Source organism: Polypterus senegalus, chromosome 1, assembly GCF_016835505.1.
Source record: "Polypterus senegalus isolate Bchr_013 chromosome 1, ASM1683550v1, whole genome shotgun sequence".
Lineage (NCBI taxonomy): Eukaryota > Metazoa > Chordata > Cladistia > Polypteriformes > Polypteridae > Polypterus > Polypterus senegalus.
The window spans coordinates 243129724-243147157 of record NC_053154.1 but is presented as its reverse complement, the minus strand read 5'-3'; the positions used below and the strand labels follow the sequence as shown (position 1 = coordinate 243147157).

General features: G+C 36.2%; 1 protein-coding gene across 2 annotated transcripts in view; it reads right to left on the bottom strand.

The window, feature by feature from the left end:
• btaf1 (BTAF1 RNA polymerase II, B-TFIID transcription factor-associated) overlaps positions 1 to 17434 on the bottom strand; it is a 106060-nt gene that overhangs the window by 46333 nt on the left and 42293 nt on the right. For both annotated transcript variants that reach the window (XM_039770800.1, XM_039770811.1), the window contains exons 13-22: positions 14736 to 14860; positions 14403 to 14523; positions 14216 to 14320; positions 13956 to 14105; positions 11532 to 11674; positions 8594 to 8768; positions 5693 to 5896; positions 5007 to 5433; positions 1459 to 1643; positions 1079 to 1232 (exon numbers count right to left, since the gene is read on the bottom strand). In XM_039770800.1, coding sequence (XP_039626734.1) covers positions 1079 to 1232; positions 1459 to 1643; positions 5007 to 5433; positions 5693 to 5896; positions 8594 to 8768; positions 11532 to 11674; positions 13956 to 14105; positions 14216 to 14320; positions 14403 to 14523; positions 14736 to 14860 — 1789 coding nt within the window. The remainder of the gene's footprint in view (positions 1 to 1078; positions 1233 to 1458; positions 1644 to 5006; positions 5434 to 5692; positions 5897 to 8593; positions 8769 to 11531; positions 11675 to 13955; positions 14106 to 14215; positions 14321 to 14402; positions 14524 to 14735; positions 14861 to 17434) is intronic.

Sequence of the window (17434 nt, the reverse complement as noted above, 5' to 3'; positions counted from 1 at the left end):
AATGAAATACATGAAAAAAACACAAAATCACGTTGTGATGATGCAGATTTGCTGTATGCTCCCATCTGCTGCCGGGGAGCCCTTGAATCCTACACCGTTGGTAATGTGCCTCGCTGCTAACCTCATCGGTAACAACAAAGCAAGGGGATGGTGAAAAAGTGCAAAGTGCTTTTATTAAAACAATTAACAAAACAAGGTGTTCAAATTAAAGTGCAGTCTCCAAAGTTCCAATAAATAATCCATAAAATTAGAAGTGAAACGTGGAGGTTAAAACAATAGAAAAAAGTCTTCTTAAAAACAACAAAGTTAAAAGCAGGAAGCATTCTTTAAAAAAAAAAAAAAAACAAGAAGCCCGGTGCCTGCTTCCCAACTGGGGAGTCGCCCTACTTGCAGCTGATCTTTGGACTGCCTGCTTCAGCCACTTCATCCATGCGCGCTCTCTCTCTCGTCCGTTCTTTCTTTTTACTCCCCTTCAAGCCAACTCGCGCTTCTGTTTATCAAGATAAGCAGCCCCAGGAACAATCATGAATGCGGACGGTCCCTCACAAGTGCACTTTGGTGAGAACGCCGACATCGCTAATCGCCTGACAACCTTCAGCCACATAACCACCAGCCCCTCACCAAGCTGCGAGCGCGGTGATTATTTATTTTAAAGCTGGACTTTGACAGGAGCTGTGGACCCGCTATATCACACAAGTGAAAGTTCACAGAGAGTTATAGCGCGGGTTGTTCACTGAATGCTAGCAACTGGCACACTAACGCTCGTGGGCAGTCGTGGCTTTGTCTCGAGAGAGGTAAACAAGGTTAGCACGCGAGTCGTATTCCAAACAAAGGTCGTATACCAAGCAAACAGGACGTATGCCAAGTTGGACTTATTCCAAAGCAGACGTATACCGAGGTACCACTGTGTGTGTGTGTGTGTGTGTGTGTATGTGTATATATATATATATATATATATATATATATATATATATATATATAAAGCTACAGAGGTGGTGTAAATTATATTGTTCTTCTGCTTGAAAAAGTTATATATTTCATTATGATTTCTATTAACAAAACAAAGCAGTGTTCATACCAAACTTCTGAGGGTCAACAGAGCTCTTTAGAGGTCCAACCATGGAATCCCATAAATAAGGGAGGTCAGGGGTCAATCTCAATCCAAAGTGCTTGGTTACAGTTGTGAGTGCAAACTCTGCTCCCCTTCTCTGCACTAAACAAGGCTTCTTGCTCTAAAAAAATAAAAACCAAATTACAGAAATAATGTCAATTTTCTACTGGCAAAGGGAAAAAAAACCAACAGTGCCTACATTGAAAAAAATATTTATTATTCTTCATATGTAATCTAAAGGTATTTTGCTCCTTATGGCACGGCATAGGTGCAATTTAAAAAAAGGATTTACTCAGAGCTTACACTCTTCAGGTAAAAGCTATTTAGCAATTTATGAGTTGAATTACCTCATCAACATCTCCAGAGAAACTACTTCCGGCAGGATGTTCTCCAGCTGCGTTTTTAACAGCCTTTGGTGTTGGACCTCGTCTGCTTGTAATGGCAAAGGCAGCTTTTTGATGCCGGTATAATGTTATAATTCCTTTTGTCTTGTTAACAGTATGATGCACTCCATCTTTTTCATAATTGACTCCTGTTAAAGTAGAATAGTATTCGAATATAATTTGTTTGTACATTTTCTAAGTTAAACTAAACATTTTCTTGCCATTACTGAACCCCTTTCTCAACAAGATCTAAAAAAAGAAATAAAAAAAATGAGCATCCCCCTTACATGACTGCTTACCAAGGATGAACACTGTGTACTCCGATAAGGTGGTGCCTCCTGCTAAGCAACTATAGTTAGCATGACAAGTTTAATTTATTCATTCATTGATTGTATATCCTCAGAAGATTGAGTTCAGGCCACCAGAGGGCTGGGCCTGTCCAAATAGCTAGGCATTAGAGGAAGTAACAACCATGGACTAGGCACCAGTTAATTTCAGGCCACACTCACAAACCTACATCAGTCACATCGGGCCAATTTAGATTCATCAGGAAAATTAATATACATTATTGAAAACTCACACAGACATGGGAAGAACACGTGCACTCCACAGAGTGACTAGGGTTCACACCCAGTCTCTTGGAGCTGTGAGGCACTGTGCTACCATGTTGCTCGTGGAGTCTCCTCACAGTCCTGACTAAGGAAAACAGAATTTAAAAATGGATAAAAAATAGTCTTCACTCCACCCAAAATACAGCTGTACAAACTTTCTCAGAATATAAAATGAGCCATTACTTTTAGTATTTTTTCACTTTTTAATTTTTTACTGTACTATTAGCTTACTTCTTATAACCTTCTTTGAACCCCCAAATATTTTGATTCTATGTAAAAACATGTCTTTAAAACAATTTTAGAACAATTGGCTTAGGATCAGAAAGATAAGTGATATAAATAAATAAGAAGCCTGTTAAAACCTTAAAGCATTGTTTCCCAAACGTCTTTTTTACGGAAGACTCACAATTTGTAATACACCAATGGAACACTTCTATTAGTGATTATTTGCATAACAAAAAAATAAAAATTGAAGCTCAAGTGTAAATTCACACATAAAAACAATATGCATAAAGAAATTACAAGAAGAAGATTACAGCTGTGCTTACTTTATAATACCTAATATACCAAAACAACAAAGTATATTCTTGAAAAGAAAAACAAAAAGGCTGGTTTTAATGAGATCAATGTTTCTGGGTCTTAGAATCACAAATTATTTTACATCAGATGCAATGTAGGAAAGTTGAATTCTCATATCTAGTGTAGTATCAAGTCTACTCTTATACTTTTTTTACAGAATAATATGAAAATACAGTCTCGCACACAAGTCATGGTAAAAGGTAGTACTGTATACCTGAATTGCTTATTTTGGGAACAACTTCTTTTAAGCTAGCCCAGAAACTATTTAATAGAAATTCTTTATATTCCTGTTTCAAATCTGAGTCATTATTAAATCAATTAGGCTTACATAATCATTTACAATGAAGCAGACTGACTTAGCTGTAACTACAAATGTATTTCAAACCCAAGATTTATCAGTGGGCTAGGAAAAATATTGCAAGAGAGATGTCTGCAAATCTCCCAAGTGCTGTAAACTTGCATTAAAAACTTCTTTGTTAGCATTTATTTCTATCAAAAGACTGTAATATCGAGTAGAAGCCAAAATTATTTTTTTTTCAACTGAAGATATTCATGATTTTAGTTTATTCTTTGTGCTAAAAATTGTGAAATTCTTCCCTTGTATTTAAATGCAAAAAGTTTTATTCAACACATTAGCTACTTTGCTATGTTATCAAAAAATCTGTATTAAGATGTGTAACAGTATTATTTGACAATTTTACTGTATCAACTATTTGCTCAGACCGCTTGTTTAGCAAGCATGTTACAATGTCTTTTGCACAAGGCTTAATAAGCATTTCTCCAACAGTGTGAGTTTCACCATTAAGTGCAGTACAGTAACTTGTGCGAACTGATGCCTGTTGCATTTTTATTTTCTGTTTTAAAAAGAGCAAGAACATTAAGTTTAGAATTTTCAAATGGGTTCCAATGCCTCTACACCATCATTGGTTTCTAAGTGTTTACGAAGTTTAGTGGAAGGCAAAGAAAGAACTGTTTCAAAACACGTAAACCCAAATATTCAAGTATAATGTCTGTTACCATACATTTGTTTTTGTCTATTATTAGTTTAACCCTATTATTTTACTGAGTGTTTTGGGGGTATAAAATACTGCAATTGTAATTCCTCGCCTGTGAGGCAGGAAGTGACAATATTAACTTTGTTTTTATCAAATGTACATATACTATTAGAAGCACTTGTTTCTTGTTTTAAAGTTCCCTTTTTCAGCCACAAATCCAGATCAATTTTTTTTAATAGTAAGATTCTGAAATATTAAAAATACCAAAATAAAAATATTTATCAGAGTAATCAAGTTTAATTACGCCTTAAGTTAACTATTTCCTTCACTTCTGCAGAAGTAACTTCATAATTATGAAGACAATTCACTTTGGACCCAGTAACTACTTTGTTACATGCACTTGAACTAGGCTAAAATCACACACAATGTCATTAGTCCTAAGCACTATACGGATCTCATGGCAGTTGGCAGATAAAACATCATAACTGTGACACAGAATGAGTTTGGATATTGTTGAAATGAAGACACACTGTAAACTTAAACAAAAGAAGAAAAATTAGAATCTATTTATTTAAGCATTCATATCATATTTAAGCAAAGGTGACCAAATTACCAAAAAAAGTAAAAAATTATGATGCTACAGAAACTAAAGCATAAAATATAGATTTTTTTTTCAAATTACCGTAATTGTCATTTCAATAATTTGTCATGAACATATGTGTAAGTTGGAACACAGTTGGGGAAACACTGCCTTCAAGAATACACAGTACATTTTGCAGAATTAGTAATAAAGTAAAATTAATTTTAATAGCAATAAATACTAATTTTTTTAATGTTAATATTTGTTGTTAGGCAAGCAAATGAAGGTATGTCAAAATAGATCGGGCGTTAACAGTAATTGAGCCTGTTACAAGCAATACAGAAGGGGAGATTTTCCAGCATGGATGGAAAGCAAAGATTAAAAGATTTGCATAGTGTAGAAAAATTGGGCAACAAAATATAATACACAAATGGGGTTAGTTTTGGGGAGTTGGGAGAGTTATTTGTAATGACAATTATAAGAGAAATATTGAGGACAATGAGACTATATTGTCTCATGCCTACTTCAATTTGTGATCAGCTCAGAAAAAAATAATTTGGAGGGTGGATTAAGTTGCACACAAGATTCATATGCATTTAGCAAACCAAGATTACTTTATGAGTTATCAATTGAAATGTACTGAGTGATAGCAGATTTTTAGGAGGTACTACAGGAGAGGAAAGAAGAGACAAAAGGTTAGGTAAAATTCCAATTATTATGGACAAAAATGTACTGAACAAGAAATACCTTTAGAGTTTTCCTGAATGATGGGGTCTGGCACTGGGCATGCTGCAGATGGAGTCACTAAAGGATCAATGCACACAGAGCTACAGAGGTTCTTAATAATCTTGGGGTTGGGACAGGGAGATCGAAGAATACACTGCTGAAGCAGCTTAGCAATAAAGGTTGCTGCATAAGACTGAACCAGAGTATTTTCTTCCTTCTTTGTGGCTTCCATAAGTGGTTTGATCACAGGGTTCAGTTTATCTGGAAGCAGCTGTAAGTTTACAATTGCACACGCAGTAAACATATGGACCCTCAAATGAAGAATCTGCCACTCCTGATTGGTTTCGGTAACAGTGATCTGAACCTGCTGTCTTTTACTTTCCAAATGCTGCAGTGTTTTAGACTTTATATTTAAATCTGTAGTGAATTCATTGAAAATGGATGTAACCTATATGGGCAGAAAAAAAGTTAAAATAGACATGTTAGCAACCTCACATTAAGAAAAACAGAAAAGTATGATTACATTATTTACCAAACAATTTAACTTGTCTAATAAAAAATACTCAAATACAACTGTTTTAAGGGTCATATTTACATTAAAAAAAAGTGTTATATTAGTGGCATCATACAGCTAATTAATAAAGAATCCTTAAAACAAGTTTTTATATTATGCTATGCTATTGGTAATCTTACATTAATCCACTTACCAACTCGCTTGCTTGATCAATTGTGAAGACACTGCAATTAATTTTATTTTTAACATCAATGTGTGCATCAGACAGTAAAGTGATCAGTTGCTTGCATTCATTCTGCATTCTTGTGAAAGGGATGGCTATCTCGTCATAATAAAGATGCTCTGACAAAATGGCCAATAATCGTGGCTGTACTGCACTTGACACAGCAATACAGTTCTACAAAGTTAGGAAACAAACACACAGGAACACTGTTTACTGGCAAGTATAAATGTAACATCAACAGAACCACAAAAAGACATAACAGACACCAAAAATGTACCTAAAAATAGAAAATAAATTTGAAATATATTTAGCTATTAAATACAGTGCATCCGGAAAGTATTAACAGCGCATCACTTTTTCCACATTTTGTTATGTTATATTCTTATTCCAAAATTGATTAAATTCATATTTTTCCTCAGAATTCTACACACAACACCCCATAATGACAATGTGAAAAAATGTTACTTGAGATTTTTGCAAATACTGTACTTAAGTATTCACAGCCTTTGCCATGAAACTCAAAATTTAACTCAGGTGCATCCTGTTTCCCCTGATTGCCCTTGAGATGTTACTGCAGCTTAATTGGAGTCCACCTGTGGTAAATTCAGTTGATTGGTCATTATTTGGAAAGGCACACACCTGTCTATATAAGGTCCCACAGTTGACAGTTCATGTCAGAGCACAAACAAAGCATGAAGTCAAAGGAATTGTCTGTAGACCTCAGAGACAGGATTGTCTCGAGGCACAAATCTGGGGAAGGTTACAGAAAATTTTCTGCTGCTTTGAAGGTCCCAATGAGCACAGTGGCCTCCATCATCCGTAAGTGGAAGAAGTTCAAAACCACCAGGACTCTTCCTAGAGCTGGCCGGCCATCTAAACTGAGCGATCGGGGTAGAAGGGCCTTAGTCAGGAGGTGACCAAGAACCCGATGGTCACTCTGTCAGAGCTCCCGAGGTCCTCTGTGGAGAGAGGAGAACCTTCCAGAAGGACAACCATCTCTGCAACAATCCACCAATCAGGCCTGTATGGTAGAGTGGCCAGATGGAAGCCACTCCTTAGTAAAAGGCACATGGGCAGCCCGCCTGGAGTTTGCCAAAATGCACCCGAAGGACTCTCAGACCATAAGAAACAAAATTCTCTGGTCTGATGAGACAAAGATTGAACTCTTTGGTGTGAATGCCAGGCGTCACGTTTGGAGGAAACCAGGCACCGCTCATCACCAGGCCAATACCATCCCTACAGTGAAGCATGGTGGTGGCAGCATCATGCTGTGGGGATGTTTTTCAGCGGCAGGAACTGGGAGACTAGTCAGGATAAAGGGAAAGATGACTGCAGCAATGTACAGAGACATCCTGGATGAAAACCTGCTCCAGAGCTCTCTTGACCTCAGACTGGGGCGACGGTTCATCTTTCAGCAAGACAACCACCTTAAGCACACAGCCAAGATATCAAAGGAGTGGCTTCAGGACAACTCTGTGAATGTCCTTGAGTGGCACAGCCAGAGCCCAGACTTGAATCTGATTGAACATCTGATGGAAAGATCTTAAAATGGCTGTGCACCGACGCTTCCCATCTAACCTGATGGAGCTTGAGAGGTGCTGCAAAGAGGAATGGGCAAAACAGGTCAAGGATAGGTGTGCCAAGCTTGTGGCATCATATTCAAAAAGACTTGAGGCTGTAATTGCTGCCAAAGGTGCATCGACAAAGTATTGAGCAGAGGCTGTGAATACTTATGTACATGTGATTTCTCAGTTTTTTTATTTTTAATAAATTTGCAAAAAGCTTAAGTAAACTTTTTTCACATTGTCATTATGGGGTGTTGTGTGTAGAATTCTGAGGAAAAAAATGAATTTAACCCATTTTGGAATAAGGCTGTAACAAAATGTGGAAAAAGTGATGCGCTGTGAATACTTTCCGGATGCACTGTAAAGACTTATACACTCCATTGTATGAGATACTAATTAAAACTACAAAACACTTAAGATCACAAATATTAATTTAGGTGTCAGGGTAACAGAATACAGTAGTTGCCTTATTGTCCCCAATGTGGTCACTGCACTTGTACAATCTGCTTAATCCAGTGGCACATTATATGACTTCTGGTCAGAGTGGATGTGAAACGTGACAAAAGCAGCTGCTGATCTTGTCACTTAAGGATGTCAGTTTACACAACTAGGTATCATAGGGTATGCCAAATTAGACATCTCCATGATAACTTTCCAGCAGTTTCACATTTCTGAACTCTTAAAACCAGGCAGGTAAATTAGTGCAGTATCTCATTCATATTCTCCTTAATATTTATTGAACACCAAGGTACAATTATAAAGAATAGTTAGCCAAAACAAAAAAAAAAAGAAAATAACTAAGCTTATCACTCAGTTCTGCTGCAAAAGGTAAAATATACAGGAATATTTTAATGTATCTGAAATCAATGCACTTTACATTTATTGCCAATATTTTACTGTTAATTAACATTTATGATAATTGTCAGAAAAAAAAAATCATTAGATACCCATGTATCAAAATTAAATGATGCTGTCTATGGTTTATCCCCTAAACATTAAAATTGTCATATTTCTCCCTGGGGACAAATAAAATTCTACCAATCTAACCATAGGATTGTTGTTCATTTTTTGTAAAAACTGTTATATTTAACTTTTGTAATGTTGGCTGCAAAGTTCTAATAGTATAAATAATGAATAAAGTTAAGTTTTGGATAGAAGAAACATTATGAGGACTGTTTTATAAGAACGCCACTATATAAAAATGACATTTTCAGATTTAGGTAACATATTACAGAATATGCAATAATTGTTTCAGGATAAATAAAAAAAAAACTACCATTTGATGCTTTAAATAAAGTTGACTAACCTTCTGAAGAGCTGCCCACTCACAAAGTAATAATGCTACAGCAATCCGTTGCAAAGCAGATTTTGAGTTGAGATGAAAAAGCAATAGTTGAGCAAGTGACTCAGATGGCCTAATATCCTGGTTCATTGCATTAACCTCAGGGTCACATATGCAACAGCAGAGAGCACCCAACAACCTTTTAATACAAAAAACCATCAACATCATAATTATAGAACACTTTGTACAAGGTGTGATAACGGAGTTCCAAGAATTCCTGAACAGGTGTTTAATCAAGTAATAAGAAATGAAAGGATGTGCTACAATATGGTTGAGCCTTGTGTGTTAATAAGCAGGTGACATAAAAATAGATAAGAATTGACGAAATTTATAAAAATATGCTTTTTGATTCAGCAAAATTACCTTTGCTGGATTATACGATGACACACTCACTGGGATTCATTTTATAGTAAAACACAAAAAATACAGAATTCAGGAAAAGTGAATATCATCCTGAAGCGCATTACAGATTAAAGGTTAGAGAAATGCGTCAAAATATAAATGTTGACTCACCAAGTACTATGTATATATGAACAAGCAAAAACTGTAATGTTACAGGGTAAGTAATGATGCATCATTTTTATGAAGACTTTCCAAAAACGTACTTTTCACATTTCCTATACAAATATGTGTTTTTTCTTCCCCCATATACAATATAATGTAACCTTACATCTAACATTTTTTCCATTTTGCGACAATATTTAACAAATTAAAAATTTTCATGCTTGATGAATTTATCTATCTGTTTGGTAACAATTGGACAATTACTTGTCTACTCTATATATGGCAATGAAGGTATAACAGTGTGTTAGTATTATGATTTCCTCTGTACATGTAAAGTAATCCCTGCCCTGTATAGAAATATTTTGTTATTCAGTCACATCTTTCAAATGATTTTTTTTTTAAATCTTTAAATATAAAGGAGCATTACCACAGGGGTTAGAAAAAAATATTCTAAAGCAGAAAACCTCAAATTGAATGTAATATTAACCCACTTGTTTATTAGGTTTAAATGTTGAAATCTTAATTAGTTGTTTTTAAATGGCATAAATTAAAAACAAATTATGAATGTGAAGTGGAATAAATTAAAATAGTTTATGTGATTGAAGTTGTGCAATATATCCACACCAGTGCATCTTTTTGTGTTAAAATTGATTAAGCCAGTGTTTGTGTTGCAATTACTTGTAAAGTCTTCTTTAATTTTTCACATAAGCTGGCACTTAACTCTTCAATCTGTCTAAAGAATGATTTAAGATATGAAGAGGTAGGGGAAGTGACAGCAAAGGTGGTTGGGATAAGAACGGCGCATACACGGCTACCCTGCTTGCCACTGCAGAGAGTTGTTTCTACAATAAAATAAAATAAAAATAAAAAGAGGAATAACCTTGGAGGTCAATCATCACCACTAAAGCGGATAGTAGACGTCACATAGTATATATGTGTACCAAATTTCAAGTCAATAGGTCAAACAGTTTGCGAGCTACAGGGGATTTAACATCCCGGACAGAAACGAACAGCCACGGTAGCGTATCATATAAGAAGACTAGCAGGAGTACCCAGCATTACCCGGGAATCTATAACCGGTGAATTTCCCAAATGAACGAAACAGAACATAGAAATAGAAGAAACATTTTTCTGATTGACATTTTATGGTAAGATCCTCCACTCTGGATTCTGTGTGCTGTGGCGTTTCAGACACCCTTAAAGTAGACTTTGTTGTGGCATCTGAAGTGGACCTTCCAATTCTACATCTTTTTTCGGTGGCATGGGTATATTAGTGAAAAGCAGGACAATTATAATGTGTTAAATGGTATTACGTATGGAATAAGCATCACAGTGAGATGAATTTATGTTATTTACAATATGTCAGAAAGCGAACAAATAGCATCAGTCAGTCAGAAAAAGCAACACTGAAATCGTACTGTCAGTCGGAAACGGAGCAAATAGCACCAGAAATACAGAAAACCAGTGAGAAAGAGTAGCACTGAAACCGTACTGGAAAAAGTGACGGGGAGGGGTGCTCTGTTTGTAAGGAGCGTCTATGTTGAACTGTGATGCTATCTAATGGACTTTGGCGATGGTAACTACAGAGAGAAGTGACATACAACCGGTGCTGCGTTTGGGGAAAATGGTGGGGGAAGGATGCTGTCTTTTTAAGGTGAGTCTGTGTTCAAATGTGCCTGCATATAACGGACGTTGGCAAATGAAATACAGCACTATCAGTGTGTGTGGGAGTGTGACGTGCGGAAACGCGGGTGTGTCAGCCGGTCACACGCACTGGGTCGTTCACGTTTTACATCCATACAGCAGTTCCTCTTCACTCGATCAAAGCAGTCAGCCTTGTTATACTTGGACACTTCCGCCATATATTTAAAGAAACATGGGTAAAGAGCAAGGCACAGAGACCAAAGTTGCCGCTAGATGGCGCCGCAGTGAACATTTGTTGGAATGTGCGGCTATCTTGTCGATGTTAAGTACGGGGACATGTGCCGAAGGTTGTGTCGGTGAAAAGGTGCCCTGCGGTTCACCACGAACATTTTTCCGAACCAAACATACCCCATGACCTTCTCCTGGTCACAAAGGAGCCCCATCCCCAGTTTGGTGCCAATCGGACACCTGGTGCAGATTTGTATGGCGGACAAACATACATACACACACACACATAAATAGACTCTGCTTTATATATTAGATAAGCCCAATATTTTACAAAAATGGTAAGTAACTGGCACCATCCTTCATGCTTATTTTAAGTACGAAAATATTTGGGGAAAAAAATCTGCAATCTAAGAGTTAACATGTACAAATGCAACTTATAAGTGCTACAGATTTAAAAGTCTATTATTTTGATATGCAGACAATTTATAATTGCAAACTAATATCTCCGAATAAAAAAATCACTTACTTTGCTGCCATCATCCTAGCTCTCATAACATAGTAATCCCTTGTTGTGAAATCTTCAGTAACAGTGTCTGCTCCAGCTATATACTCCTGAATCACTTCTTTAACCTGATTTGATCCCTGACGTGTTTTCCCAGAGGATTTTTCCTTTCAAATATTTACAAAAAAAAAAAAAGAAATTACTACATACGTAAAACTACCTAGAGACAAATAATATAGATGGGCAAACAGATGAGGTATGAACAGATACAGCATTTTATCATCATCATCATACACGTTATAGAAAACAATAAAATCACCTAACCAGTAAAAAAAAAAAAAAAGAAAAATCCTTTTGTAAGCAGTGACCAGCTGAAAGTGTTTTTATCAAGGTTAAAACAACAACTTGTTTTCAAACTCAAATTGCAAAGGGGTTAGTGGAAGGTGAACATACTATACATACACACTCGCAACCTCTTACTCGACACAAGGCATTTTGATTGGACTACTACAATGAGTTATACAGAAGTTGTTAAATTTTTTTTCTATGTAGCCTTCAACTAATTCAAAATGCTGTGGCCAAAATCTTACAAGAACTTAATTCTGGTTTCCAGTTAAGCCTTGGGCCAATTTCAAAACCCTCCTTCATACGTATAAAGCCTTAAATGGCCAAGGCACTGCTTATTATCTGAACTTATCACTTACAAAGCAGAGCAAACATTAAGATCTCAAGATTCCAGCCAAATCAAAATTCCAAGGATTACCAAATAACAGTGGGAGGTCACTGTTTTGCCTACAAGGCCTGAAAAGACTGTGGAACAATCTGCCTGCTTATATAAGAGATGCTTCTGGTGTGTCTGCTTTTAAATTAAGGCTGAATTTATCGTCTCTGAATCCAGCTGTGGCACCTAGTGCCACTGCTCTACTTCTAAGCTGATTTCCTGCCCATGGAAGGACACCTCTGTTACTTGGAGCACTGTGGAATCAAAGGATGAAGCAATTCTGTTGTCACATTAGAAAGACATTCTATGTTAGAGACTGTGATGGCCAGGAGGGGATGGGTGGCCATTTGGCCTATGTCTCCAGGCTTTTGATATCTGACCATGGATCCCCAGAGGTTTGCTTTTGGCGTTTTTCTCTTCATTTCATTCGCTGTCAACTGGCCATAGCTCAACAATTAACTAATGTACATATATTATTAAGCTCCATTTATTTTATTCAGTTTCAGACTATTTTGTTCTTGTGTATATTAAAACAAATATGTCTTTGTGTACTCATTATGCAATTAGTTATTATAGGTCATAAATTGCATTTACCTGTCAACTTGTTACAGTGCTCAGCCAGCACACAGTGAAAAGTCCTATACAGAAATAAACTGAACTGAAGACAGAAAGCAGCCATGAACACGGCACCATCCCAACCAATGGCTCCCTTACTCATAATCACAATGGGCCAATATTGAATTGTAAGTCAACCTAACAAGCACATCTTCAGGTTTATGGAATGGAAACTGGGAAACCTAGAGGAACATTTATGCTAAAATGGATATAATGTGCAAATTCCACACAGAAGAATAAATCACGTGTAAGATTCAAGGCCAAGATGACAGGTGTGCTTTACAATGTGCCAGCCATATTATATACAAATATACATTACTGAAAGTCACCATTTCTTTCCCTCCACCTTCATGGTTTTCCTATTACACAGACAAAAGAAATCCCATTTACATACCACCAGCATCCACTAAAGCCAAGCCACTATTAAAATTTAGATTGTTGCCATTTTATACATCTCCATAAAATGACTATACAATATGGCTTCAAAAGATATTTAAACACACATTTTAATAACTATCTTTAATGCTACTAGATAAAAAATCTTTAATAAACATTGTTTATTTCTTTTAAAAGACTCCAAACGATTTCCTGAAAGTGCAATATACAGTATACACAGATGCAGTGCTGTAACTTGGCAGTAATTCACAGTATGCACCCCAAATCCTCCCCAATCCACAACGCTACAAATAACTCTGCCAGCTTCTGAGGTTAAATGAAAAATGATTGAAAACTACGCACAGATAACTATCATGACTTTCAACACAGGCAAACTACTACATTTTAAAACCAAAAAATGGAACACAAACAGACACACTCTTAAACAGTCAGTTGAAAATTCACCACTTAACATTAACACATCCATGTTTGGAATGTAGCAGGAAGAGAAATACCAGGGGGAAAAACTGAAAAAGGCACAAGGAACAATATGCAATATTCAAAGAGACAGTGCCAAGAAGACACAAGAAAACTAAATATGGCTGCATAAAATAATCACACTCTTCTTCATAGGTTGATAAAAATAATGAATCTTCAGCCAACAATAACACATGGGTCATTAGGAGTGTAATCAAAAAGGTTATAGAACTTCTTAAAGTTTTAAAATTAAGTGATACCTTTGATCTGGCCTTCACCTCTAGTAGCATATTCAAGTCAATTGGCATGTGTGACGGCTGCATCATCAGACACAGCCAGGCACCCATCCAGGGACAAGCAGCAGCAACTACATACTGAAGTGGAGCCTGGTGCAACAACTCACTCCAAACCTATGAAATACATGTTAAGTAACTACTAGGTGGTATTAAAGGTTGATAGTCAAATCATATTAATAATTTATTGTAATATAGCTATAGCAACACAACTTAAAATACCTAACCTTTTGAATTAGATCCAGAATTTCTTGATTGCTTTCCAGAATACAAGACTGAAAGATGTGCCTCAGCATCTCTTGTAAAATAGGGGTTAGCCACACAGCACAATTCTGAAATAAAACATGACCTTTCAAAACCCTATTCCAATTATATTATAGATTTTCAGTGACTGAGTAAATGTGCTACACATACATGGTTTTCTTTTGATAGAAGAGTGTACAGTGTTTCCAAGGCTGCTTTTCGAACAGATGCAATAGTATGGTGGAGAAATGGCCAGACACGTGGTACCAGGATGGTAAGTGATAGCTGAATACTAAAGACATTAGACAGAAATCAATGAAATTAAATCATTTTCAACCACCAAGTACAAGTGCAGCTTTACTTTGATGTATCAAACAAAATTAAGAAAATATTAATGACAAAACACAAACAAATAAGCTAAATATTTAATAATTAAAATTGCAAAAGAGATAGTTTATATATTTAAAAATATAGTATCAGACTTTAAAAAAGCAAGGGACTTGCCTGCACTGTCGAACTTGAGGATAGGCTAGCAGAGAAGACAAGAGTGTCATTATGCTGTTGGTAGATGCAGTTAGATCATCAAGCTCCAAAAGGGCATCCCACAAGGTGTTAACAATGAATGGTACCTTTATGTTCAAAAAAGAAAAAAAAATCAGATATTTTCTTCTTTTAATATAGTAACCTGAACTATTCTATAACATTTCAGTATTTTACCGCTTTATTGCGGATCTTTCTGGTTATAAAATAGGTTATTACAATAGCAATAGATGAGAAGAATTCATAATTAATTGCAGAATTACAGTATTTGAGGGTTCCTCTAGAGTGCCTCTTTGTCTTACACGATTTGGCTCAAAAACTAATCAGCACATTGTCTTCTCAAGTTTCAAGTCTAGGATTTTTCCATCCAGCCCTTTTAGCTCTAAACCATCCTCAAGAAACTGTGACACATACACACACCCATCATCGAGATATCAGTGTTTTCGGTATCAGGGGACCCTAAAATGTAGTTATCCATCGAAAAGCAGAGATTGAAATTTTTGACTAATCTAAAGCTTTCACTTCTTAAAAAATAATGATGAATAAAAGTTGGTGTTTTCAGTGTGGTGTTGAAAAAACACCAGGGGCCTCATGCATAATATAACATGACGTAAGCACAAAAGCTGAAATGTGCTTATGCACAAAAAAATTACAGATGCAGGAATCTGTGCGTTCGCCAACTTCTACGTTCTTCTGCTACGTAAATCCTGGTCAGCGTGAAAAGTAACGCTCGTGCATGCGCCTGCTGTCCCGCCCCAACTCCTCCCTGAATTACACCTCTTTGAATATACAAATCAATATAAACAGCCCTTAAGCTCAACGTTCTGTGAAAAGACAATGGGAAAAGCACGGGGGAAAATATAAGAATTTCAGCGAATACCAAGTGAAGGCAAGGAAAAACGTACTATTTGTTGGTTTAAACAGTGGTATATAAATCAAAAGGAACGTGTTGAAGAAACTCGAAAGCTCAAGTTCAAAGTCGCACAGTGCCGAAATAAAAAAAGAAGCTGTCAGATATCAAAGTCGCTGTGAAAAGGGGAGTCGTAGCCCACCGGCTGACTGTCATATGAAAGCTGATTAGAGCACAGAGAAAAAAAAGGCACACAGTGTGAAAAAAGCACAAAATGCCAACTTTAATCTCGAAATTTCCACTTTAATCACGTAGTTTATTTTGTCATTAAAGTAGATCATCATAAACTTCATCTTAAAATCGTTTAATTTACTAGTTTCTCAAATCCCATCATAGCTAAAGTAGCTTTGTTTTGTATTTGATCTTCTATGTGCTCTGTGTGTGTGTGAATCACTATATGATTCTTAAAATGGGCTTTCTCTTCATTTGTCAGGACACAGAATCCATTGCATTCATGATATTACAGCTCTCTGAATAATTAAAATACTGAGAAGTATACCCAATATAATTTTCATGATGATAGAAGTTAAAGCATGTTATTAAACATGGGAACACGGTAGCGCAGAGATTGTTCATGTCTCGACGCAAGATGGTTACTGCGCATGTGCAACCTTTGATGAAATGCTTTATTACAGAAGTACTGTCTTTTTCAAATGTACTAACTCCCAATTCCTGTCCTTACGTTTCTTCCTCCAAATATCCAATCGCCACACAATCACCTCTGTAATAGACATTAAGCCATCTGTAAGCTTAGAACACCAATTCTTCAAAACTTTTAACGAACATTGAAATATCTTTGTAATGTTTAATTATTCTATTCATCTAATTACAGTTATAGACGTTTGTGTTTAATTTTTTTTAAACTTATTTATTTATTTTTTCTCTACCCTAAAGGAGACTGTTTAACATCATACCCTTGGTTTACTGTTATTATTGCATTAAGACTTACTATGCTTATGCTGGACCACTTTCTAACACCATTCTCTGGGTTTATTACCCAGGTTTATCATCTTAATACTTTAAGATTGCTGAAGATTATATTTTAAGTTCATAGTTTGTTAATGACTATATTTTAGGCATATAGTATTTAGACTATATTGGCAATAGATACTGTATGTCTATTTTTTAATCCTAAAAACGCCACTGCATGGGGGCTTGTTTTGCTTTGGACGTGCTCGGTCTCTGGGTATGTCAGAGGACCGGGACTGCGTGAAGTGGGGTCCAGCCTCACATGGGGAGGCAAAATTTAAGGGGGGAGAGAAAGAGAGCAGACTATATCTATAATCTATCCTATTAATCCTTATAATTATAACTACCAACGTAACAATAGGCTGCATGGCAATAACTCTTGGGGAAATAGGAAATTAAGGTTAAAGCTGTCTCACTTCCAGTTAAGACTATAAAATGACATCAACAATTCAGAATCAATGTCTCCATGATGGGACAGTTAATTTTGAGAGCTGGAATGTTAAAGGCCTGAATCATGAATTAAAGAGAAAGAAAGTATTCTCTCACCTAACAGATTAAATGCTAAATTAGTATTTTTACAGGAGACCCACTTACTAAGCAAGGATCAGTTCTGGCTGAAAAAGGACTGGACTGGCCAAATGTCCCATTCTAACTTTACAAAGAAACGTAGAGGTGTGGGAATTCTCATACATAGAACAGTCTCATTTGTAGCATCAGATGTAGTATTGGATCCTGAAGGGAGATATGTGATGGTCATGGGCAACTTATCTAACTGTAAAATGAT